General features: G+C 43.0%; 1 protein-coding gene across 1 annotated transcript; it reads left to right on the top strand.

Annotated features, from left to right (window-relative positions):
• Positions 1-9,093: 9,093 nt before the first annotated feature.
• LOC136373396 (uncharacterized) lies at positions 9,094-11,603 on the top strand. Its single transcript, XM_066338303.1, has 2 exons — positions 9,094-10,664; positions 11,425-11,603. The coding sequence occupies exons 1-2, from the start codon at positions 9,269-9,271 to the stop codon at positions 11,601-11,603; spliced, it is 1,575 nt and encodes a 524-aa protein (XP_066194400.1). The 5' UTR covers positions 9,094-9,268.
• Positions 11,604-26,988: the final 15,385 nt, after the last annotated feature.

Below are 26,988 nucleotides of genomic sequence, written 5' to 3'. Positions count from 1 at the left end.
ACCAAACAGTCCATCCTTCGTGCTCCGTATTATCGATTTGTTTCCAGGACAACCAAAGGTAGACCCTCATTCTCCATTTTCATCACACACATACCTATCCTATTGGTGCCCAGCTTCAAACGCAGGAAAAAGTTATTGTAATAACCCCGGCTGGGGATATTGCGGACATTGGGGATGTGAGACCATAGTAACAGACGCCAGGCCGTCAGGGCCTGGGTGGGACCCACAAGAACCTGACAAATTCCTGCAGTTCACCTGGGCACCCGCAGGTTGTAAAACACCTCTCTCTGTACACGGGAATTCCTATCGGTATAGCTATAAAATCCCAAAAATCCGAAAGTGCATATACTATAACATGACAGTTTTGCAACCCACTCATCCTAGCTGGACGGTGGGCAAAACATGGACAGTGGTCCTTCAAGGGTCAAAAAAGTGGGTGAACGTGCAAATTACCAAGTTTCAACCCTCAGAACCCTGAGCAGTGGGGCCCAACAAGATAATTAAAAACACGCAGACAAAGAGAAATATGACCTACTCTAAGGCTGCACCTACAAGTGTCAGCAGAATCCCAACTAGTGATACAAAAGTCTTTCAGATGGACAAATTAGCTAGGTCAGATCCCGATCCAATTTTTCGTATGTTAGAAGCTACCTTCCTATCCCTGAATGAATCTAACCCTAACCTGACCAATTCCTGTTGGCTTTGTTATGATGTCCAACCACCTTTTTATGAAGGGGTTGCTTTAAACACCCCATTCAGTTACTCCGCCGCTGACGCACCCCAGCAGTGTCGATGGGACACACCTCGCAGAGGGATTACCCTAAGCCAGGTCTCAGGCCGAGGCAAATGCTTTGGTAATGCAACCCTGGCTGAGCGAAAAGGGAATGTCTGCACCAGAGTTGTAAAGCCTAACAGAAAGAATAACAAGTGGGTAATCCCTGCTACATCTGCAATGTGGGTTTGTCAGAGGTCTGGAGTAAGTCCGTGTGTATTTCTTCCCAAGTTTGATGATTCTAACGATTTCTGTGTCCAAGTTCTGATTGTTCCTAGAGTCCTGTACCACTCAGACGAATAAATGTACAGCCTTTTCGAAGAATCCAACAGACTCCACAAAAGAGAGATATTGACAGGTGTAACTATCGCGATGCTACTCGCCTTGGGAGCAGCCGGCACAGCGACAGGTGTCTCAGCCCTGGCAACACAACACCAGGGTCTGTCTCAGCTGCAAATAACTATAGATGAGGACCTGCAGAGGATCGAGAAGTCCATTTCCTACTTGGAGAAGTCAGTCTCTTCACTTTCAGAAGTGGTCCTGCAGAACAGGCGAGGATTGGACCTCCTGTTCATGCAGCAGGGAGGCCTGTGTGCAGCCTTGAAAGAGGAATGCTGCTTCTATGCAGACCACACTGGAGTCGTCAGAGACTCCATGGCCGAACTCCGAAACAGACTGGCTCAGAGACAGAAAGATAGGGAAGCTCAGCAAGGCTGGTTCGAATCCTGGTTTAACCAATCCCCATGGTTAACCACTTTAATATCCACCTTGGTAGGCCCATTGGCAATGCTACTTCTAGCTGTTACCTTCGGACCATGCCTGCTGAACAAGATAGTTTCATTTGTCAAAGCTCGCCTAGATCAGACTAACATTCTGTTCATAGGCCAACATGAAATGCTGTGAATTTAAAATTGCCAGTCACAAGATTTCAAACTTGCCTGGCAAAAACTTGCTCAGGTTTCCAAACTCCTTTTTCCCTTATTAAATCCTAACCTTCTACCTCATTTAGTGCCTATATCTATATATATATATGTGTATAACTACCTCATTCTTTTGTGAGAGAGGGGGGGGGAGATGTGGTTGGATAGGGACAGGCGACCAGCGGAAGATTTCGGGCTGTAACGGAGAGGAAAAGAGCAAAACCCCATCCCCCTCTTGAGATGAGCTACCCCTGAAAGGAATGTAGACCCTACTAACATGTGCCAGTACTTTTCCACTCCAACTACTAACCCGGAAAGTGGGGCAATATCCTGTCTGATATAGTAGAAGACCCGAGAGTATATAACCTGAACTTTTTACTTAATAAACGTCTTTTGTAACCGTCTACCATATTCGTACAATGCGTCTGTTGCAAGACCCGACCCACTCATGAAAGCAAAGTGGAAGTCGTGCTGTATGTCTAAATACCAAAGCCTCCACTGTGGCAAAAACTGCGGACTGCTACAACGGTAATCCACCATCAGTCTCCATTCTCCACTGGACTTACGCACCGGCCAAATCGGGCTGTTGAAAGGTGAACGGGCCTTACTGACCACCCCTTGGCTTTCCAGTTTACGGATCATCTCATGTATGGGAATCACAGAGTCTCTGTCAGTGCGGTATTGCCGACGGTGTACTGTTGCTGTGGCAATTGGTACTTGTTGTTCTTCTACTTTCAGCAGTCCCACAGCAGAGGGGTCATCTGAGAGACCAGACAAAGTATTCAACTGTCTGATGTCTTCTTTCACTACTGCGGCTATCCCAAAAGCCCAACGATATCCTTTTGGATTTTTGAAATATCCATTCCTGAGATAGTCTATGCCGAGGATGCATGGGGCCTCTGGGCCAGTTGCGATAGGGTGTTTCTGCCACTCGTTCCCAGTTAAACTCACTTCGGCCTCTAATACAGTCAGTTCCTGGGACCCTCCTGTTACTCTTGTAATAGAAATGGATTCTGTTCCTACATACCTTGATGGCATCATGGTACATTGGGCCCCAGTGTCAATCAATGCCGTATATTTTTGTGGGTCAGATGTGCCAGGCCATCGGATCCACACAGTCCAGTAGATCCGATTGTCCCTTTCCTCTTCCTGGCTAGAGGCAGGGCCCCCCTATTCCTGGTCATCGCATACGTTGTTCTCTTCCTGTAAATGAGTTGCTGAGGTTCTTTCAAGAGGATCAGTCATATCATCATTCCTGTAACGTCTGGAGTTCTGTGCACGAGACACCGGAGCAACACTGATTCTAGATGAGCTTTTTGTGGTAGGCATTTCTCTTTTCAGTTCACGTACCCGGGCTGCTAAGGAGGAGGTAGGTTTTCCATCCCACTTCTTCATATCTTCTCTATGCTCCCGAAGAAAAGACCAAAGGTTACCTCGGGGTGTGTATCCTCTCTCCCTGGCTGGGGGACGCCTGCTCCTAACTGCAGAGACTCTCGTTGGCTCTGGTGAGATATCGTAAATTTCTTCCTTAAGTTCTTTTTTCAGTTTCTGATGGCCTTCTTCAATTAAGTTCCTGACTTGCTCAGCCAGTCTTGTTTCCACAGATGAAACATGGGCACGAACTGGGGCGGTGACAGTGTCTTCGTAAATCCTTAGTTTGTTAGCCAGGACACCCACCTTGTCCTCACCTTCTCTCCATTGCAGTGTTGCCAGGTAACGTGAGTACATCTCTGGTCCAAGCCGTGTAAATCTCAACCACATCCGTGATGTGCACTGGACATCATCTGGGCTCTTAGGAAATCTCTCATCTTCTGCAAAAATGATCTCCAGCACAGCCAATTCCCTTAGGCATCGGATACCTTGTTCTATTGTGTTCCATTTTCCTTGGTGCACTAGGAGGTCTTCTTTACAAAGGTATCTGTCTTTCACACTTGTTAGCAGTCGCTGCCAGAGGCTGAGAGTTTTTTGGGTTTTTCCAATTCCTTGGTCAATGATCACATCCCGGGACAGTGATCCCAGTTGCCTGGCCTCAATTCCATCCAGAATGGTGTCATTGGCTGCAGCATCCCAGATGCGGAGCAGCCAGGTGAGGATGGACTCGTTGGTCTGACGGGTGAATTCCCTTCGCAGGTCACGCAGCTCACCCAGAGATAGAGACCGGGTGATGATCTCTGTTTCTGTCTCTTCAGCTGAGTGCGAAGGTCCTGCTCCATCTTCGTCAGACGCTATGCGGACTGATTTGCTCCTTGATGTCTTCTTCTGAGTGGTGGCAACTGCTACTGGTTTAGGCTGTTCCGGTTCAGTGACGGTTTGTGTGGAGATGCTGACAGCACTTTTGGTTCCTTTCTCCTCTGTGACAATCTGTGTAGTCGTCGATGCTATTGCTTTGCTTCTTTTTACCTCTTCTATTTCTTTAAGAACATGCTCCAACACACCATGTAGTGTTTTGATTCTAAGCATGGTGCTTAGAAAACAAAGAAAACAGGGAATACAAAGCAGGACTAACAAGAACATCAAGCTGTCCTTGGCATCCAGAGGGTACTCAATATTTTCAAAAACTGCTGTGTCCTTCCTGAAAAGCTGGAAAAAATCATTCTTTACTCCTCCCCACAGGGGCTGGGTGAGATTGTTGAGGCTCCAGACGTAGCATCCTAGACTAGAACAAGAATACAAAACTGGGTATATATTCTGAATAATGTTCATTGCCTCAGATTTTATCAAGCAATGGACATAATAGACCAGTAAAGCAATTTTAGTACCATATCCTGGTCTACGCAGGAGTATTAAGGCCGGCAGATAGTGCCCCACGTTTGGAAAAATATAGAGCGATAGGTATAAGACACATGTAAGCATGTTGGGCATCATAACAGACAGGTGTCTTCTTCAATAAAATTGTAATTTCTGACTTTTTTTATTGCCTCTGCCCCACATTGGGCGCCAAAAATATTTTGTGGTTTTGAAAACAAACCAAGTGAGAGGCTCTAAGTCAGAAATAAAATTTAATGAGAAGAAAAGGAAAATAAAATAGAATAAAATAAAATAAAATAAATACAAAAAGAAAAAACCACTGACAGAGTCAGAATACAACCTGATCAGGGTGATGGAAACAGTCCAGACGAGGTGGTCTTCCTGAAACAGAAATCTTGTAGAAAGGTCTAGTAGCTCCGGTCCTCTGGGAATCCAGTGGGTGAGGGCTTCTACTGTCCTAAATTCCAGCTTATATCCAGGTGAGAATGCTTGGCTGTTCCCCATGGGCGGAGCATCTCACAATGGGATGATGAGTCATGGAAGAGAGCCTTGATGGCCCATTAAAGAGAGAGATAACACCCGGAGGGAGTTATCTCTGAGTCATGCAGAAGGCATTGATGGGCCATTAACTGAAGATGGTGATAGAATACATCCTAAACTACAACCCAGGACACAAAAGGAGTTACCTACTTGGTGGTTAGGAATCGTAGCATATTAGTAATGGCAGTAGAACCCAAACTGTGCTTGGCCACTAGCTGACGCAGTTCAGAAAGAACTGGCCACTGGAAGGGGGTGTACTTGTCAGGGGTTCCATTGCCTCTTATTACTGGATAAACGGCAACTGTCCCGTCCTCAGGCTCCCAGCCCCCTGACATGGGTACATCAATGAGTTCTGCCCCTTCATAGTCCCCACTTGCGATAGCCACCTGTTTTACCTTTTGCCAGACGCTCACAGGATGGGGCAGGGCTGTCAGCAATGGTGGTGGTGATGGTGGTGATATTGCGACGTTCTGCAGGGAGACGATGGCTCTGGCTTTCTCTGCTGGTCTCCCTCGCGCCCCTTGCTGGTATACATTCCAGGGACAGCTCCAGCTCTGGTAATGGGAGTGCACTCGCGGCAGCAGAAGCGGTGATTCTGGAGTCCCTGGGTCCACTGTGACTTCCGGGTAATACGTCTTCAGGAACTGCTGGTGATGCATTTCCCAGACCCGCCCATGGAGGCTGGGTTGGAGGCAGAGCCACACCTCACAGAGGCTGGGATGGAGGCGCAGACACGCCCCTCGAAGGTGGTCCTGGTAGGCGTGTAGTAGAAGGGGGTATGTGGTCCTAGCGTGCACTGATCCGATGTCTGCGCAGGTGCGGTAGGAACTATAGGCCGCTCCGTCACCATGGGAACCACCCAGCCCGCACAGCTAGGCATGGTGACAGAATGCCCGCTTGTCACAGGGGAACTGCACGGCTCTGCCACAGAAGCGGCTAAACTGTGACAGTATCTGAGCACCTGGCAGGAGCTAGGCGCTGCCTCAGAGCGGCCGAGTGCAGTCTCAGGGGTCCCGGCATACACAGCAGGGTGTGGTGCAGCAAAGCAGGGAGCGGCAGGCACGGCTAGACAATAGCCAGGTGCTTGACAGCCACTGAGCGCCTGGAAGCAGCCAGCGGCAGGCACCATTTCTCATCGGCTGGCAGCAGGCGCGGCTCTGCAGCACCCAGACATCTTGCAGCCGCTAGGCAGTCTTGCAGCAGCTGGGGGTGGTCTCAGGGGTTTCTGCTGGTCCGACAGGACATGGGGCAGCAGGGTACAGAGCAGCAAAGCGGCCCGTCGCGATTTCAGGGGTCTGGGCAGATGCGGAATGGCATGGTTCGGCTGCCTCGTGTTCTGCCAGCAGCGTGCAGCGTGTCCCTGCCCAGGACGATGGCAGGGTCCCGGGCGACCGAGGCATGCTCCACTGGGGAGACGTCCCTATACGGGGCGGAGGTGCAATCCCAGGCGGTTTTGCGATGCGCTGTGACTTCTCCGCCTGTCTTCCTCTCCCGCTTGACCGGCGTGGCGACAGCGCCCCCCGCCACCTCCCCTGGCACTGTGCTTTCGCTGCTTGCCTCAGTGGATGGTGCCAGCAACGATCCCTCTGCCGTCCTCGCCTCCCGCTCTCTCTTCAAGTCTTTTAATAAATTCATGATGAGCCTCCAGGGTTTTATAAGTTAATGGCGGTCTCGTCGGCTGTCGAGACTGCTGAAAAGATATGTTGGCCAGCCCCCTCCCACGTTTTTACATCTAGAGTGACTCCTTCAGACACGTCCAGTCCGTGGTTGTCACATCACATTAGGTCTAGTAAAGCCCATTCGTCATACTTTTCCCATTTATTTTTTAAAATAAGTGTCCATACCTGCAGGAGGGGGTCCTCCAGTGTCAAAGCACGGGCTCCCATGTCCCGGCGATGTCTCTAATCCACAAAGGGGAGGTCTGGACCCACGCGGCTTTCCCCGCCATTCCTTGCCGCACTCTCTGCTGCCCGCAGTTTCTTCTGCTGCCAGCAACTCTCTGCCGGCAGCTTTCTGCAGCCCAACAGGCTGCCAGCAGCAAATTTTGTTGGCTCCCTGTCTCCCCGCAATACCGCGGCAGTTTGTTGCTATCATGTCGGGGTCTCCAGATGTCACTGTGGAGTCGGAGACAGGGACACAACATTAACACACTGAGTTCACGCAGCAACAACCCACGTTTATTGTCCGGCAGCTCCTTTTATAGAGTTTTCAAATTTCCCGCACTTAGGGACATGATTGGTCAAGGATCTCAACTCCGCCTAGCTCACTGGCCAATTATATGGGTGTATCTGTGCTTCAAAGGGGTTGGCTGAGGTCCTCTGTCTGGGTTTGAATCCGACTTATCGTTGTGGTGTCCAGGGACTTGTTTACTTTGAGCTAGGCTGCTTGACTTGATGTCTGTTAAGCCAAATTATCTGTGCAGATATAAACCAGCTATATCTGTTACACCTAATCAATACTGGTTTTTGCTAACTTTAATATATACCTTGATATAGCAAACTGGTTCATGTTATGCTGTAATCTACTAGTAGTTCTTTAAATTAATCATGATTTTAAAGGGTTAAAATTTTAGCCAAGGGTTAGAAGCAATTAATATTGATTAGGATGCAAGCTAGAAAAGCAAAAGATAAGTTAATGTCTATCAGATGCTTGAGTTAGAGCTGAATGATGTATTGCTTGCTATTATGTGCTTGTTTTAGTTTTGTTTATAGAAGGAAATGAAATCGATGAACCATCATAATAACAAATTGAAACCAATAGAGCCATGATCAGCACCTGGACTCAATGCTAATTGTTCGCAAAGCAAGAGGGATTGGATCCTGCCAAAAGGTCAAGAAAGCCTGCCAGCAGCAGGAAGATAGAAATGTCATTGTGACGAAGACTTTCCTGACTTCATCCTTCAAGACCACTGACTGAATTCGAGACCATCGACCCAATTCAAGAGGAGAATTAACCTCATTGTAATACAAAGCGGGGAGTGGGTGGTGCTGGGATTATACATATTTATAAGCATTTTGTGTATGTAAGACTTTGGGAAATAAATAGAGGGCAAGGAGCCTTGTAATTTGCTGGCACAACCTTAGGAGATTGCTTCTGTGCCGCCTGACGTCGCAAAAAAAATACCACTTTCTAACTCTAACTAGTCAAAGAGTCTTTGTCCGTAATCTTATCAGTTTTTCGCAATTCATAGTTTTATACTGTGTAGTAAAAAATTCTGATTAAGACCTTTGTCAGAGTCTGTCCAAGGATGTGATATTCCTCACGACAGTCTCCAATGACTGAGGACTGAGACCCCAGACTCTGAAAGGAGCCCTGGCCTGGCTGAGGCAGAATGTTTGCCAAGTCTCGGAGGACTGGTATGCATCTCCATGAGAACGGAGTGCAAGAACAATGGAACTGGTCACAGTGGACTGAGCCAAGGCTACTTGCCCAAACTGGTCCGCCCGTACCAGAGCACAGCACGTATGGTGTGCAGCTTGTCCCTGAGCACCCAACCTCGACACAGGTGGCTCCTGCTTTGGCTCTGGGCTACTCGCTTTGGTCCCCGTCTTGACCAACCTATAAAACCCTGGAGACCCCTGCTCGCTTTCGTGATTACCCCACTGGAGAAGAACCGCGTCTATAGGCATCTCAGCCTCGAGGACTCGGCCCTCCACATTGGTAGCTGTAATCCCCTTACCCTCTTTTCTATCTTTCTTACTATTCTCTATTTTCTCTCCCACTATCGCATTTTGGTGGCACTAAATAAAGGTGCATTTTTGTTGTATTGAGTTGTCCCCCACTGTGTCTTTTGCACTCTGAGATCCTAAAACGAACCATCAGGTTCCCCGCATATGTTTGTGGACCCTGACATAAATTGGCGTCACGGACAGGATCTTGATAGACAGAGGAGTTGTGGGTTTTATATAGTTTGTAACAGGGGAAGGACCCTCATCTCAGCCGCACCTAGCACGCCACTTCAGTGAGCGCTGTTAGAAAGCAAGGGGGGGCGAGGGAAAATTCCCGCAAACTGTATACACCCAGGCGAAGAGCATTCCCTGTCATCAGGATTTCCTAAAAGATTTCATTGTGCAAAAGATGGGACTTTTTTGTTGTTGTTGTTGGAGGAAGTGTGTGGACTACTTGGTGTAGTTGAGGAGACAACCCAGTTGTAGGTAACTAAGGGGTGCCTCCCAAGCAGATTAGTCTCCTCACCTGTTTCAGGGAAGGAAGGGAGTCACAGTTTGAGCTGTGCAGTGTGTAACTTTAAGAATACCTCCCTGTGAGTGGTTATTGTCCCTTCACCAAAATGACTGAAAAACATAAGGGCCCATTTTATGCTTTGCTTGCAAAACATGGTGCTAGACCTTCCCCAGCTGGAGAAGGATGGGCACAGAATAATTGGTTTAATTTTGAAAACATTGTAGATAGAATATATTCTTTGCAACATGATGCTAGATTTAAACTGGGCAGAAATAAAACCATCCTTTGCTCAGTTTTGGGGGCCTGTCTTTCGGCAGCCATAGAAACCCGTCTTAAATGGGTAAGTGAAGAAAATGCAATAATTGACTCCCTGCAAAATTTGGTAGAAGCTCTGCAAAAACAATTGGAACAGGAAAGAAATCAGAATTATTTGCTGCAGTTTTCCCTTGCAGAAGAGCGAAGGAAAAACTTAAACCCTGTAGAAACACCTAAAGAAATAGAAGAAAGGGACTCATACACTATCAAACAGATATACCCTCAGAAGGAATTGGTACACATGCAAAATTGTGGGGAACACTGTTGTTCCAACTTGAGACCTCTCATTAAAACAGAATATAACTATATAAATGAAGAGGATCGTGATCCCCACATAACCACCAAAGAAATACCATACACAGCCACTGAATCAGCTAAAATAAAAAAGGAATACTCCCGCCTCCCTAGTGAATCAGAGACAGAGTATGTTTTTAGAATTTCACTCACTGGAGGTGACCAAATTAAATTAAGTGAACAAGAAGCAAGTGTCTATTGGGGACATGGAGTTTTCTTAACAACAGGAAATACACGTGCTCCATGGTCCCTGACACAGCGTGCAGCTTACTGGGCAGGGGGACTAAACCCCCTTGAAAGGGGCGACCCTCTGGCAATTGTCGGCACCTCAGACCAACTCCTAGAAAACATCCACAAAGCTGCATGCTTGCAAATGATACATGAAAGAAAATTATTCTCTGGCTATGAGTCACCAATGCAACAGCCCGTCAAACCTGAAACTATGACCCCCCCAATTCGAGGTTTGCCAGAATCACTTAAACCAACAGCAATTCTCCTCCAAAAAACAATAGCATCTATCATCCCAGTAGATAGGCTTGAAAGATTTCTTGGACATGCAAGTGATCAAACCGGTTCCACTGACTCCGACTCCTCGCCTTTTGCTACTCCTAGCACACAATCGAACAGCAGTCGTAAAGTTTGGACATGGAGTGAAGTAGCAGAGGAGTTAATCAGTTACAGCAGAAAATATGGACTGGTAAAACACTCAGAGGACAAACCCGAAAAACCCAGAGGAGTCAGGCACATTGCTTCCCCTAATGAAAAACCAGAAAGGGGAAAACAAATCTCTAACCAACAACCCAGCGCACCTCCTCTTCCACCAGCCTTGGGCAACCAGCCACAACATTCCCTTACACAAGTTTTAAACAATGCAGCTTTCTGGGCTGAGGGAGGTAATGCTTTGGAAAGGGAAGACCCTTTAGCTATAGTTTGTACCCGCAATCAACTTTTGGAAGATGTCCACAAAGCCACCTGCCTATGGGAATGGACTGCTGCTCAGGAAGAAACAATGCAATTACTGATTTTTGAAGCAACTGGTCACCAAGCCCTTGGTCCTATTCATCCTACGGATCCTTTCCAGGTGAAATGGGGATTTTTCCCCTCAGGGTTGTCAGTACACATATGGCAGCAGGGTCCTGAGGGTCCGACTTGAGGAGTCATCAGGTGGGTAGTGAAGGTTGCTCTTAGTAAATTACTGAAATAAGGGGATCCCAAACTGTATTCTGTCACTGTACAGCGCAGTTCCTTAATTTCTGAGTGGCCTAAGGGCTCCCATTGCGGATTCCCCCCCTCGGGCCGAGTTGCACGGGGGCTATAAAGATTTCTGCCGCAGTTTCAAAGTCTCTGTCCTTAAGGGCTTTCTTTCTAATCCGTAACCAATTGTTATGCATATTTGGAGGGAATAGGTCCGGATCTTTTTTGGGGCCAGGGTCGAAAGACTCGCCGTCGCAACTAGAGTCACTGTCCACATAATCAATTAACGTTTGGTGGCTTTGGGGTCGCTGGTGGGATAGCGGCAAGGCTACAGGTGGCGTCTGTGTTCTGTCCTTGGCTTTCATCGGGGAGGGGGTGCGGACGGGAGAGGGAGCGTGGGACCTGGGCTGATCAGGGTTAACCACGGCTGCAGGAACAGTCTCTGTGGTTGCCTCACAGGTTACCGCGCCTTCCCCCTCTTTTTTAATCATGTCCATGACCGCCCTCCAAGCAGGGAGCAGGCGAAGCTCTGGCTCATGGCCAGGCAGCGTAGCCAGGTCGTAGAGTTTTACACCGACCTTGTCCCAGTAGCAGAGAGTCAAAATAGAGGAAGTGGTGGTATCGGGAAATATGTGTGACACCCATCGTAGAAGTGACTTAAGGTCTCTCTTAGGGATGGGGGATCCATGCTTGTTTAGGAGGCGTAGCATGGTTTCATAGACGTCTCTCTCAGTGGACATTCCCTGTCCCATATTTTTAGTTCCCCTGGCTCACCTGTCACGTCGCAGCGTACAGGGAATGTGGGCCCAAACATGGTTCTTTCACCGTCACGATCAGTTCCAGGGGCATCCCCGATTGCCGTCAGATAGACTGTTCTTCTCCTCACATGGAGCATCAATTATCGGCGATTGATGGAGAGACGGGAAGACTGATTCATGATCAGAATTCGATTTTACTCAGGTTTTCCAAGTCTTACGTACCATTTCAGTGAGTTTAATAATTTCTACTACAATAATTAGGTTAGAAGATCATACAAGCAACTCATGCATTATACAACATCTTTATCATAGGGGGTTGATAGAATCTTTTCTCTTAAGCAGGTTTTAATCCCATCTTCTCATAAGCTCAAAGTTCTGTTTGTCCTTGCCACAGCATCCTAATCACCAGACTAGTTATGCTAATTAAGTCTGTCTTACTCTCAGACTTGTGTATTCCCACACATTTTGTGTTGAGCTGATACACATAAGGCAATAAGTACGCACACACACACACACATGTTCGTATTAGAAAGAGAGAGAGAGCAAATTGTCCTGTTCCCATCTGACTGCCTTATAACAAATAATCAAAATAAATAAGACCTTGCTGCTGGTTAGAGTGAGGTAGAAGGGTTTAGTTTTTTTGATTGCCCTGGGTGTATAAGGCTGACAATTGCTTTTCCCAGGACTGTCTGTCCATTAGTTGGAAAAAAAAAGAAGTGCTATTGGGAAACTTCTCTATATGAGGGAGACAAGTGGAAGAAAATAAATAAAACTTCTGCTTACTTAGTGTTATAAATGCCTGTTATAAAGTTGGCTTTTCACAAGGTGTGTGCTATATGATTAATAACTTTGTGGTAAGGATATAAGTTTTTATTTCTGCTGTTAGTAAAGAAAATTAGGCATAGTGGTAGTAGTGATATAGTATGCTTAAACTGTCTGTTTGGCTGGGATAACATCCAGTGAACATGTAAAGAAGACTCTGCTATTGATACACCAACTATCAGCATCTACCATCTGAAGAAAGCATGGACCAAGGCCCAATCTGGAGGTGATAATGAAGACACAGCCAAGAAACACGCATGCTCTAAAAAGGCAGACCCAAGGAGGGGCCATGCAAAACAGTCCCTGGAATACGGAAACTAGTTTATGGAAAAATATGAATATTCAACAGATTGATACAACAGAAAGGGTATTTAAAGAATATCTCTGAAATAGCAGGTTGTGGACTTGGCTGAATGCCAAGTCACCCTGCCAGCCGTATTTTGCTTTTTTTATCTCCTAATTGTCTTATCTTTTATTAAACCTATTTCTTAAAATTTACCTAAAAAGTGAATCTCATTTTTCACAGTTAGGTTGGCGAAGTAGGTTAGCTTCAGAAAGCCTTTTATAATGACTATGCAAGTTTTAAGGTCCATATATACAGTTCTTTCTACTCTCACTGAGTTCAGTTTTTGGGGTGTGAGGAGAGATGTCCTGGAAAGGTAGGTGACCATTTTATTCCACTCTATGAGTCTGTTAATTGGCTGCAAACTGCACTCCTTTGCCAACCATTTCCAGGTTTTCTGCAATATGCCTATTATTTATAGGCTGCCATCTCAGCCTTGATGATTCTTCAACTTGACGATTGAAGATTATAGGTTTATATGTTCTGATTCATTTGTATTTGAATATGCTACTCTAGTTCTTGATTCGTTCATTGCTACTGAAAAGCTGGGGAAAAAAAGGGAAGGAGGGGGTCAGACACACATGCTTATAGGGCAAAGGACTATAACGATTTTGTGTATTTGGACTGTCAATACCCTGTGGTGTTTTATTAAATAAGTAGTCCTAGTGTTATCAGACAGAAGAGAGAAACGTATTAGATGTCTGACACTTTTTGCCAAATAGGCATGCACACAGCTCTCAGCAAAATGGCAAGGTTTTAATGAAGGTGCTGCAATTCTCTTCCAGGGGGTTCTAAGAGTGTGGGAATGTGTCAGAGCAGTGGTGTTGGTCAGCTGCAGGGCTGGCGCCCCATCGATCCGCTTGTGCGTCCTGCCTGCACTGTACGGAGGTGCACGACCACCAGCCCTGGCTGCTGCTCTCTCTGGGTTTGGGGGATGACTCAGGATGGGATGGGAGGATGTCAGCGTATCTAGGGCAAAATGAGAGACCTGTTACTATTATTTAGTGCAAAAATTATTGTCAGCAGTTCCTGGAGTTAGTAAAAGAAGAGAACAATGTTCTTCAGAGAAAAAAAGAGCCAGGAAAATGTTAACGCTTGTTCTTGATTTTGGACTAGGTATGATCAACCAATACAGACCTCTTGAGTACTTGAGGATACAAGCTGGGTTTTTTTTGTTGATTTTAATGTTATATTGGTTCCTTTATGGAGACATACATTTTCTAACATTGAATGTTCCTCAGTCTTGTAATCCTACTAGTGATAAACTCATTCTCAAGACTAAGGTTATTTAGCAAAATTTTTCTCCTGCAGATGTACAAAAATGTAATTCAAAACAGACAAGTTATTATTTTCTCCAACCATAGCCCGTTGAGGAAAGCCTATTGATATACAAAACAACCAAAATTCCTAGAATGAGATCTCAGAAATTAATTATCAAAGTGCACCTGGTTAATGAACTACTAGAATAAAAACAACAGAAAGGGGCAGTTAACCTAATCAAATGTAGCCTCCAGTTTCTCAGATGCATCTCACCCTCCTAAAAACATGATTAGTGCTCCTTCATTGCCATTTGTACTTATAAAAACTGCCTTTTAGTGACATATATCTGTCCCTTTAGTTTTAATTTTTAATTATTAAAAAGAAGAAAAGAGAATATGGATAAGGTAAAGAGTAATATGATCAGATAGAAAGTGCTTCCAATGAAAAGTTCTTTCCCCACAGCATCAGCACAAAAATTAAATAAAGAATAGGGCCATTCTGCTGGGGCAAATAGTAAAATTTTACTCTTGCTTCAGATAATATTTTCATTCCCCTTCTCACGGTTTATAAGCCATGCTTTTCTTCAAACAGGAATACACAAAGTGATCTTTTTTTTTTATCCTGGAAATTAAAATGCAAAGCGCTGAGAAGGCAGAGATTGTTCCTGCTGAAATGTGTTTGTGGAATATTACCTTTCCACCTGTATATAAGACAATGCAAATAAGGGGAGAGATGTTGGGGTGAGATAGTAGCAGCAGGGAGAACACACAGGTGCTGCCCTTCCCTCTGCTCTCAGTGCGTCCTTCTCGAGCTTCTCTGGGAAGACTGCTCCCAGTGAGGCATTTGTCATCCCGATCAAGTTTCTAATGTTTGTGGGACACAGCCCACATCTGGAGTCAGGAGTGCGTGTATGCGGAGGTGTGCCCAATGAAACGGTCTCTCTAGTAGGGCTGAATTCTTGCTTTGCAGCGGGTCACGCAGACACGATCATTGCCTTGATATCTTCTCCTCAGGCTGCGCTAAATTGGGCAAAGGAGCGCGGTGCGGTGTGGCCCCTCCACTCGCCCTAAACCCGCCGATCGACCGAGCTCGTCAGGGCCGTGCCGAATACCGGTAGATGTCGCTGTCTCTCTGCCGGACGCAGCCTCCGCGGGGTCTGGAAAGCTGCGCCTACTGGAACATCTCGACCTGGTTCGGGTCTCCTGGACTGCAGGCACCCGGGCTCGAGCCCCCTTCTGATGTTACCGGCGTGCAAGGAACCCACCACAGAGGGGAGCCAAGGAGAGGACTTTGGGTAGGAAACACTCTTTCGAGGAGTCATGGAGCTGAGGGACGCCCACGCCCTGATAACCTTTTCTACTTGGTTCGAAGCTGATGTTAAGGAAAAATATTATCCAAACCGAAACGAAATCCGGTTTATTCCTCTCTGTGAGTCAGTTATGGAAAACAGAAAAATAACTGTTCATTTCAAACCGTAATTTATTGATTGCTTATTTTATGCCAAATTATAGACTGATTACAAAAATAGAAAAACAGAAAAGACATCAAGGCAATTTAGCTGTTAGTACTAAAAAACATAAATATATCATGTATGGGAACTCAACTGCATTGGCTACTTATCCTAGATTGCTGCTGAAGTTAATGTTTTGAATGCTCACCAAAACCTGTATTTAATAGAATTTACTCTACATCACCCCTTCACTCTCCTGCCCAGAAATCTAACAGTTTAGCGATTATTTTAAATATGCATGAAATAATGAATATTAAAATTCTCACTCCCTCTTCCTCTGCCTCTCCTCTTGTCTTTCTACCTCTAATCAGAAGAGACATTGTTAAATAAGGAGACATTAGCATGCCTTTGGGGTTTTTTTAAAGAATGTGTATTATTAGATGCATTCACACAGGACATATAATGAGCTCCAAATTACGAATTTTTGTGAGGGCAAAAGATACTAAATCCAGCCTTTTCCTTACTAAACAACAACAACAAAATTTCTCATTTTAAGGTTCAGTAATTCTACCTAGAATTACATAGTTGTAATTTTTCAAATTTTCCTTCAAAGGTTTAAATTTAGCTAAAAATAAGAAAATATTTTTTCTTTACCTATGTCTCCCTTCTTCTAACCCAATCTGTAAATAATGCCTAAACACGAATATTCACACATAGAACATATCAGCAGAGATCTGATTATGATTAAAAGACATGGCGGAAGAGAAGGAAAATATAAATTTAAAATACTGAATATTTAGATGATTTTAGCCATTAAAAGTATTGCAAAAAAAGACCAGGGAGGGGATCTATTTCATTAATGTCCATCGCGTCAACCTGACGCCCTCTCTCATCCATAACGATTACCCCAAATTTGAATATTATTAATGCTACCTTTTTTTCTATCTGAAATCCATGAAATCGTCACTTCGGTGCCATTTTGAAATGATATGTGAGTTTTTCACGCCTTTATTTTTAGCTTTAAAAGGCTAAGTATGAGGTAACAAGTTAGGGGAGTACTTATTGTTCATTTTCTACCCGTGAAATTAGCGCTAAAGTGGCAAGTGACTGAGGCAAGACAGCTGTCCCCACCATGCCTGTGGCACATGCAGGGGCGGGGGAGGAGCGGACGGGGTGAGGAAACGGCCCGCGCAGAGCGCTGTCCCTGCAGGACCCGGTGCTGCTGCCGGCTGCGGGGCTTATTCAAATGTCGCCCGCTGCCTCTGTGATTCGCGGGGACCCAGCCTCCGTATGGTAATGGAGGGGGGGGGGGGGGCGGGGGGGGCGCAGGTATGTGGCTGTAGCGACGAGGGTAGAGGCGAAGGGGAACTGGAAGGGAGGGGGCTCAGGCACTGCTCCTGAAGCAGCCCAACTGAGGCAGGGTACTGGCATCGGCACCTTACGTCCCGTCCCGCCGGGTGCGGTGCCATCAGGGGCAACGGCGGTGCGCAGCGAGGCGGCCGCGGGGGTAAGCAGCAGCAGCACGGGGAATGACGGGGCGTGGGATCATTGCCCTGCGCCACCGAGGCAGCCGGGGGCAGGAAGGTGGCCAGGGCCGCGCTTCCGCGGGAGACAGACGCACCGCCGCACATTTGTTCCGTGGGCAGAGGGGATGTAACATACCAATATACCCCTGCTCACCAAAACCTACACATACTCTCTGCTCTCCCTCTGTGCCATCTGCTACCTCTGCACACACCCGAACTTGGGCTAGACACTCACTTCTGTGGGTCTGTCTGCACATGTTACTACAAATTTGTAGAGGAACATGATTCATGTGAGCTAATGAAAAGCAATGGAAATAACAAATTTCGCAGACTGAGTCCCCAACATCACTTGTAAATGGTCACCTGTAGATACATGTGTTACCCTACTGTTATTCATAAAAATGTGCAAAAAAAAGTACCTACTTATATAAATGATTGCTCTATATGATGAGGTAAGAACTAATCTAATGGATTATAGTATCTGTTTCCATAATTTTTTAATGTTTTGCGGGTAGGCATCTGACCACTTTTTCTTGCGTGACATATATGAGCATTTTAGTGTAGGTCGTGCAACTGGAGTTAGAGGAAGTGCTGGAAATACCATAAGAAATCCAAAGAAAGTATACATGTTGTGAAATAGGTACTGAGCAATACGAATTGAGTATGACATTCTGATCTTTATTTTTTTTAAAAAATATATGCATGGCAGTCTTGAAGGGGAGGTAATTTTCACCTTATACGTTTATGCAGGTAAGTAATCCATGGTGTAAGTAATTATCTATGCATGTACTTAGATTTATTTTTTTAAGAAAAAATGTGTATATGGTTGGGCATTGTTCTTATGGAAAACGTTACTAATTTAAGATATAATATTTCTGGAATTTAAAAATAGAGTAATCTTCTGGTTTTAATAATGTTTAAACTGCTTTCTTTTTTAAAACAATGTTTCTCCCATAAAGGTAAATAGAAATGAGCTAATATTTTTTTTTAAATGTAATTCAAGACTTGTGGATTTTCAGATAAAGATATTGTGATGATAACAGCAATATTTAAAAATAAACTTTAAAAATGCATTTTCACTAGACTTAGGTAGTTCCTTTAAAACTACCCATGTTAACATGAATTGTAACACATTTAACAAAGTAAGCAGTTAAGACAAAACGTACAAATGTCTTCCTTAGAAAAAGCACTCCATACCTGGGTCTACACATTTTAAGATAATATTCTGAAATAAAGCATCCCTGAAGTCCAGAGATATATAAGTGCATTTATGGGTCACAATTCTGCAATGTAATACTATAAATCATTTGAATCAGTTCCCATTACATGCATTATCTATATTGCCTCATACTTTAAAAGAGTAAATTTTTTTCCCTAATATGAAATTAATTAGGTGGTCAAATTTCCAGGTTTGATCTGTTGGTATTATTGCTGAACATGACAATTATATGTGTCTCTCCTTTTAAGACCCGATAAACATGTTGTGGACCTTTATTTGCTTTATTAGCTTTGTGCATATTTTTTAACCTTATACAAACAGACGTGGGGAGGAAACTTCATATAAAGGCACATACACATCAGAGTCATGCCAAAAGAGGAAGGGGAGGGGAGAAAAGAGGGGACAAAAAAGGGAAGGAAAGATCAGAGAAAAAGTGATAACTTTTAACTTTTGGTTAATTTACAAATGCAAATATAACTTTACATATGCATCAATATTAAAAATAATACACGGTGAAACCAACAGGATGAGGAGGAGGGGAGGGGAATGGTGATGAACGGCGGAGAATGACGCAGCGGTGAAGCCCTGATTATGCATAGGGAGCCGTCTGGAGCAGCTTGCTCTGAGACGGGCTCTTTTCCATGCTGCATCGCCTCCAGTCCCAGACAGTGCACCCCAGGTTTCTGTGCCTGATATTTGTTACTTCAGGGTTTTTATTGTTGTTGTTTATGATGTTTGGTGGGAGAATGGATTGCTTGTTTCATTAATTGCGATCTTCATTAATAGGGACGATCGCTCCAGAAATCTTCAATCTCTTCTCCAAGCAGTAGGATTTGCATATTTATTTAATGCCCAAATTTCTTTGATGTATGCAAATGTAGCCGGATGTTCAGTAAACTTCAAGGTGACGTCAATGAATATGACCTCGATGTTAAACCTTGAACGTGAAGCGAGGATGGGGGACGCAATGGCAGTGCCTAGCCGGAGCCGCTCCGAGCCAAGTCACATTGGACCCTGCCGGGCCAGTCCAGGGCGGCGGCCGTAGCGGGGATGTGGCCGGACTGCTGGTAGGCACCATCCGCAGCAGCATTGGCTGTTTGGCTCCGCTCGTCGCTTTGCCATACTGATCAGAACCCCAGTCCCAATAAAATAAATATTTTAAAAAGAATTAACCTGGCTGGCCCACCCTCTCTCCCTACACAGAGGCAAAATAAAGCCTACCCTCTCGGTGACCTATCACTGTCCCCGGGAACGCTGCCACTCCTCTTCATCAAGTGGTGAGCGGGAGATAGAAAACACTGATCAAGACTCAAAACCTCCTGCCCTCCCAGTATTGCACGACACACACAGTGCAGGTAAATCATTATTTCGAATGACTGTATCTATAGAGTGTTAGCAGTTTTGTGTAAGGGATTCACTGATATCAGTGCCAGTTTAAGGAAGAAGAGACAGAAAATGAAAAAAGTTGCTAGGCTCTGGGAAAGTCGTTCACCCCTCCAGCAGATCTGATCTGCAAGTCAAAACTACTCTCTCACATTTGTACTGATTTCTCCCATTTGGCAAGAGAAGTGGTAGTAAAGGGCTGTCAGGTATCTGACTGTAGAAAGTTGTTTTTGTTACCAAGGTAGAAAAGGGTAGATGTGAGCAATTTTCTAAACATGTCTCCTCTATATCTTTCCTTGCACTCTTTTTCCCTTTAGAAACACCTCGGTTTATGATGATTTGAGAACTTTTAGCTCTAGGGGAATTTTCACTGGTGAGGCTGTAGAATTAAATGCAATTGACATTTTGAAAATGAATGGTAGTTTTTAACAGGATCCAAGTTTTTTTGTGTTTGTCTGCTTTGTTATGTTCCAGAGCATCTCTTTAGAACTTGACACAGTCACTCTTAGAGCAAAACAGCTGTAAGCCAGGGGCTGCACACATGCACACACACTTATATCCACACACACTTGTGTGCTGCTTCTCTATTCAAACATCTTGACTAAACTTAAATGGCCAAGCCACGGAATGGAAACATGAGTGTATTTCTGATTGAGAGACTGATCCAGGCTTTTATAAGTCCTCTCATCAGTTTTGTGTAACCAGGGTTTGCCCTGAATTTTGTTATTTTAGACTGAGATTGCATTTTTATTCTTATAGAGTTCTGTTGGTCTGCCTTGTTCCCAGGGGTTGTGTTGGCAGGAGAATCCATGGGTGCTGTGCGTGTCTGGGCTGCAACAGGGGCTGTGAAGGGCCATGGCCAGGACAGGATGGCTGGACTGCTGTCCTTGGCAGTAGCTGGCAGGAAATCCATGCCTCTGCAGACTGACTACTCTCTCTCTCTGGACTCACACTCTGGATGGGATTCCCATATAATGTATATTTATATATGTGCACCATACACATATGACATAATATGTATACATATATGCACATTTTTTAGTATTGTCCCTGCCCCAATACCTCCCCTGACATATTCTTCACACATGCTCACACTGCTTGACCTGCCCACATGACTACAACACAGCACATGAAAAAAATACCATGTGTGGATGTTATGCAGTCACCCCAGGCAGGCACAGGCTGTCTGGCAGACTCCCAAACCCCTGACCCTCCCCAAATCGCCTCTGAGGCTCATCTGTCGGCATCTCTGCCCTGTAGCTACCCCTGCCAACCCATTTCCTGCCCACCACAAACGTTGAGCACAACCCCATTGCTGCGTCCTCCCAGGCACATACCAGAGAGCTGTCCCGCCTCCCTGTCTTGTAGTGCACCCCCTCCCTCTACCATCACCTTCTCTGATCAGACACATCCAAACTTTTCCAAAGGCACCATGCAGCTCTTTGCCTAGTTTCTGCACTCTAAAAGGAGCTGATGTTTTCATGGGCAAGGTGTTTGTTCTGTGCCACTGATTTTGAACATGAAGCATTGAACGAGAAAGAAAAGAAGGAACCCACAAAAAAATTTAAGAAAGCCTCCTTCTAGCAATCACTGTGTTGATGAGAGGTCACACTACAAGTTCCATGCTAACAAATTGAAAGGGATTCTTTTTGTGCTTGTTATTGTTGTTGTTGTTGACTGTTTGATCAGTTTTAACAAGCTAGACAAAATGGTAATATTTTCCAAAACCAGGATCCAGAAGAATCACTTCTTCAGAAGAAAGCCAGAGGAGAACACCTTAGAAAAACAACCATTTGATGTTTATAAAGAAATGTGTGTTCCTTCTCTAGGAATATGTAGCCATTGCTCTTCTTTAGATGAGATATTTCTAATTTGTTCTGTCCATCAAAATGAGACTATGTGAGGTTTTGGTATAAATTCATTATCTCTGACAATGCGTAAACATATAGTAGGGACAGGAAAAGACCATGGCAATGGATGAACAAAAGGACTTCAGTTCATCAGCAACAAAAGCATTGGGAAAACTGGTTGAATTTCAGAGCATGTCCTCCTCAGCAGAGAGGGCTGGACTAGACCTTGGCCAATCTATCTCCCCTCCCCCCAAAAAAAACCCTTGTAAAGCCTCACACGAACACTTTCTACTCTGGGGCTTAAGAAGCAATATGGAAAACAAAAAAGAAAAGACACCCCAAAACCACACCCTTTTGCCTCCCCTCCCTTTTTCTTTATGGAAGCTTTCTAATTATTTTAGAACCAATCATGCAAGAATTGCACCATGGAAATAAGTGACACTTTTAAATAGAGATCACAAGAAGAAAGATCTGAATTTCTGGAGATATGAAAGGACCTGCTTTCTGTGCTTTAAAGAGGTCTTTACCATGGTGGGAATCTTTGTTTTCTACTAGAGATTCATTTAGATCTGGGGTCAAATCTTTATTTTATAAAGAACAAATGTAAATATTATGAGGGGGATTTGCAGAACCTGAATTCCTTATAGAAGGGAGAGAGATTAACTTCACTGCACTTCCATGTTTTCCAGTTGAGGGAATGGGTATATGGGAACCTGAGCTCAGTTGGCAGCTCTGTGACAGGTTCAGGGGTAGGGGCTGCCTCACCCAGCGTCAGACAAAACAGGTGATCTTGACTAGAGCTCCAGGAACTTCCACTGGCGACCATGAGGGAAGTTTGATTAACAAGGCATGATTTTATGAGTTAACACAGTGGCTTATATTGGTTAGCTGATTTTGTATGTCTTATGCTAAACTTGTTGGTCTTGTGTGTGGTTAGGTGTGGGAACTCTTAATTATCAAGCATATTGCCAGCAAAAGCAGAGTTATAATGTTTAAGTATACAGAGAAGAAGCTTTTTAGCAGCACCCAGGTACCTTTAAAGGTGTATAGACATAGGAACAATCGTTCACTTGGTTTTAAACTAGAATAATGGAACTAATTTCTGTTGACTGAACATTTTCAAAGAGTTTTCTAAAAAATTAATTTGAAAAAATTTGAAAAGTTGAACTCACAGTTTTGAGATTGTCAAAGTGTTGGACATAATTCACTGTAGTTAATAAATCCATGCACCTCTGTGCTTTGTGGGCCACTTAATTGCAAGTAGGCATTACTAGATTGTCCAAAATGTAGCTTGAATAAAATATGTATCCCTTTGAGCAGGGGTGATTTAAAAAATGTTTCATGAGGTTATAATTATTTTCATCTTGTCTGGAGTGGCAGGGGCAGGTGCAATGCCTCCAGCATAACTCAGCCCGACTAAAACATACACCTTTTTGAGGGAGGGTGGCAGCACTGGTGGCAGCGTGCCCCCATGCTGCGGCGCTAGGTGTCACTGCCCCGAGAGTCTGAGAATGGTTTCTGGGGCACTGCACAGTCCCGGCCGCCGCTGCTTCCAGCCCTGGTGTGGGCCCTCTGAGAGGCCGATAGGCAGAGAGGGTAATTGAAGAAAGCGATTTATACAATGGTGCTTTTAGTCCTCCATCTCATCCACCCACCAAAACACCCAGTCACCAATTAGCATACCTCTCCAAGAACAATTTTAGCCTAGGATTCACGAAATAGGGGGGAAAACTTAGCATAAAATAGAAGAACTCAGTTACTTTAAAACAAATAATATGCTTTAAAACAAGAGCTGATGTAATCAATATGATGTAAAAACAGTGTTATAATTATTTACACATACAACTCTTGATATACTAACAGTTTTGTAAATATAGATCACGCCTTACTAATGATCCTGATTTCAGGATATCAGTGATGTGAAAGACATGGAAATTCTATCAAGAACATACTGGCTTAAATGTGTTTCACATGTTTTGAACTGAAGGGTAGATGGAGCCTCCATTTCCTCCATTTCCTCCTTTTCATGAGAGTGAAGTATTAAAGTAACTGTCAGCTTACAGTATGCAAATATCATATATGCCTCTGTAGCTTTCAGCATCTCTATTCAACAGTCTCAAATTTTCTTAGATTATTTTATTTTTCATGATAGTAATTTTAATTTAATTATGGAGTTGTTTGTTGGGGTTTTTTGTTAATAATTAGGTCCCGCAAATATTAATTACCACATTTAACCCTGCAGATACTGGAGTACATTACTTGTATCTGTTTTATGTCATATTAGATCATCTGCGGGAAATGCGGCGAGCTATTTCCCTATTTAATCTAGAGTCAAGCATTTTAGTAATTTATTCAATAATCTCCAAATGTTGTTATAAACACCACCTCCTGAACGCATATGCATTTGTATATTTACATACATTTCATGAACAAGAACAGTGAAATCATTTAAATTATGAACCTTTGCCTTTTTCGTAGCTATTTTTCAGATTTAATCAATGCAGTAAGACCATAGGAAATGACAGTCAGGACAAGGAATGGTATTTTTATTTTTTTGTTTAATAATACAAGTCAGGTGATAGAACATGTTCTTTAACAATGCATAATGTATTCATGTGAAATTACTGAACATGATTTTTTTTTTCTTTTCCAAAATTTTGCATTCTTGATAGTCTGCCTAATCTTATTTTGCACTATGGATATCCCTTTGCATATCATATGTTCAGCAAAACAGTTACATAGTCTGCAACTGCCTGTAAAATTCAGTTGTGGTCACAAAGAATCTATAAGACACTTTTATCAGAAGACAAGCCAGTCAAGTGACTTACCTGGCTGAAAGGAAAGGGATGCTATGCAGGAAATTCTTGCTTGTATTGTATTGGTGTGACATTTTAAATTTATGAGTCCTATTCTAATTTAGTAGGAAAAGAGTATTCATATAATGCTATACAGTTATGTACTTAATAGCAGTTTAAATAGGGTTCCTATGAATATTCCATACAGAAGATGAGGATACCGTCATTGGAACAAGTCTCTACAGTAATCACAGAATCATAACTATTCCTCTTTAAAATAGAGATTGTTTGTTCTTTAAAAATACATGGAAGATGTTTCTTCTTTAAATCACAGACATGTGGAGACCTATAAAAATTAGAAAAGCATGGCAGTTGCATACCAAATTAAAGGCCACTAATGTGCATTTATTAGGAAGGCAGGAGGAAAAATAAATGTTTGAATTCCATATCTTCCAATATGCAAATCACTCTAAAGTGATTTTGGAAAGAATTAGCAATTTCTCTATAGATTTTTTTTAGTATTCACAATAAGCAAATATTTTTTGTGCAGTCTTACTGGGCACCCTTTGATCTCAAGGCTCTTCTAGATGACTGAAAGTTAGAAAATTTAATTGGCAATATGGCTAATGAACAGGTTATAATTTTCATGTTGGCTCTTTTGACTTTCTGAAGCACTAATGATTATTCAACAAAATGTGTATTGCAATTACTTCTTAAGTCAGTGTGTGAGTAAGGTGGTCTTGAGAACAGAGCTTGATGTTTTAAAGGCATACTTTTCATCTTTAAAACATAGCAATGCCTTGCATTTAACTGCAAATCCTGTGACATGGTAACATGCTTTAATGTACGCATTAATGTGTACATGTGTCTGTGTTAATATATATTATATATAGAAATATCTGTATAAGCATAGACATCCACACACAAGGAATACCTGAATTTTCATGCCTCTGACAATGCAGTGCATAAATTCACAATCCTATTGGATGTAACACATGCCTAAACCACTAATACTGCTGCCTTTAGCTATTGCAAGAAAAAACATCTTTCAAAAAAATAACTTTCAATTTAGAGAAGCTCATTAGAATTTTACATATCAGAATGATCATGTGTCTTTAGATATATCAGACATCTAATTGTCAAGCACAGTAATGTATAGTATAATATCATAAGAATTCCTACCATTTTATGCCAAACTGTATAATCTGAAAAGAGCACTGGCATAATTAGCTCATACATCTCACATATACCAAGCACTGGTGGAAAATTGTAGTCTTTCCTTATACCAGAGTATCTAACACACATTTAAAAAATGCTCAATTTCAGAGGCTGATAATCTGAAAGTAAAAATGAATGGTTTTATTAGTAATATGACTACTGAATTCAGGATTTGGCACATTAGTAATATTTATGTGTTACTTCTTGGTAGCAGAATTAATTTTGGGCCTTTGTCTGATAAATTGTTTTCCCTTTTTTATGCTTTTGTATCATTAATCTATGAAAAAAATGGACTGGTTTATACAGGTGTAATTTTACAGTGTAGCCACATATATATATATGTATATATATATGTATATATGTATATATATATGTATTTAAATTCAAATACCTATGCACATGTACTTAGTCCTACACATGTATACACAGTTCCCCTGTGTACATACAAGCACACATATGCTTTATTATGTGAGCAAGCTATACAGACAGCACAGAACAAGAATTTCAGTTAAACTTAATACATTTAAAGATTTCTCCTCAAAAATAGTAATAATGCAAACAGGTTAATTTACAAAGAAATCTATTTAAATGCAGTGAAATTTATTCAGTATAACTGTACAGGAACATAAAGCATGAGTATTATGTTTTATTTTACACCTTAAAAGAATAGTAGCAGCATGAATTTCCAGCAAGAATTCCTTTACAAGTGTAGAGCAGTTCATATCGTCTGTGCTGAATTCTTCAATATGCATCTTATACTGACCACAGTATGTATATGAGCTTTTGAAATACATTTATTAATTTCAACAGTAAATACTGTAGATCTCAGTCCAGAGTTTCATTGTATCATGTATAGTTGAGAGACCTTTCTTTTTTGCACTTTGGACTTAAAAAAATTCTGTACAAATTATAATGTTAAATAATTCAAAGTATAATGTGAAGGAAAGGTGAATTGAGAGACTTAAATCTTTAAACAGTACATTATTCATTTGAACAGTTTAGAAAGACTTGCCTTCATCAATTTCTTCAGTAATATAAGCAGTATTCCAAATAAACACATACAGGAAAATGCATTGAACAGTCATCCTGGTGTAAATAACTGCAATCACTATAGACACAAAACATCACCAAGTTGTGAAGCCATTAAAAACACATCACAGCAGGGCAAATTGTCAAAGTAGTTATATATCAACTACTATGTAATGCAGATCTGATCCCCAGTCTCAGAAAGCAAGGCACCACTTTAAGATATAGCAAAGTGCCTCACATCTCTCTGCATAAGCAGAGGTTGCCAAAAGAGAAATGCAGGCAAAAATGTTCCACAGATCTGAAGTGCTTTTATCTATCCTTAGAGAGAGAATTTTTCCAGTCTTTGGATGTTAGAGAAATCTATGCTAGT

This window comes from Sylvia atricapilla, chromosome W, assembly GCF_009819655.1.
Source record: "Sylvia atricapilla isolate bSylAtr1 chromosome W, bSylAtr1.pri, whole genome shotgun sequence".
Classification (NCBI taxonomy): Eukaryota; Metazoa; Chordata; class Aves; order Passeriformes; family Sylviidae; genus Sylvia; species Sylvia atricapilla.
This window is presented reverse-complemented; position numbering and strand designations above follow the sequence as displayed.

Bases quoted from the DNA above. Each gene is read 5' to 3' on its own strand.
- LOC136373396 (XM_066338303.1), top strand. From the start codon at position 9,269: ATGACTGAAAAACATAAGGGCCCATTTTATGCTTTGCTTGCAAAACAT. The intron at 10,665-11,424 runs GTAATGCTTTGG...GTTGCCTCACAG, and splicing joins AGCTTTCTGGGCTGAGGGAG to GTTACCGCGCCTTCCCCCTC.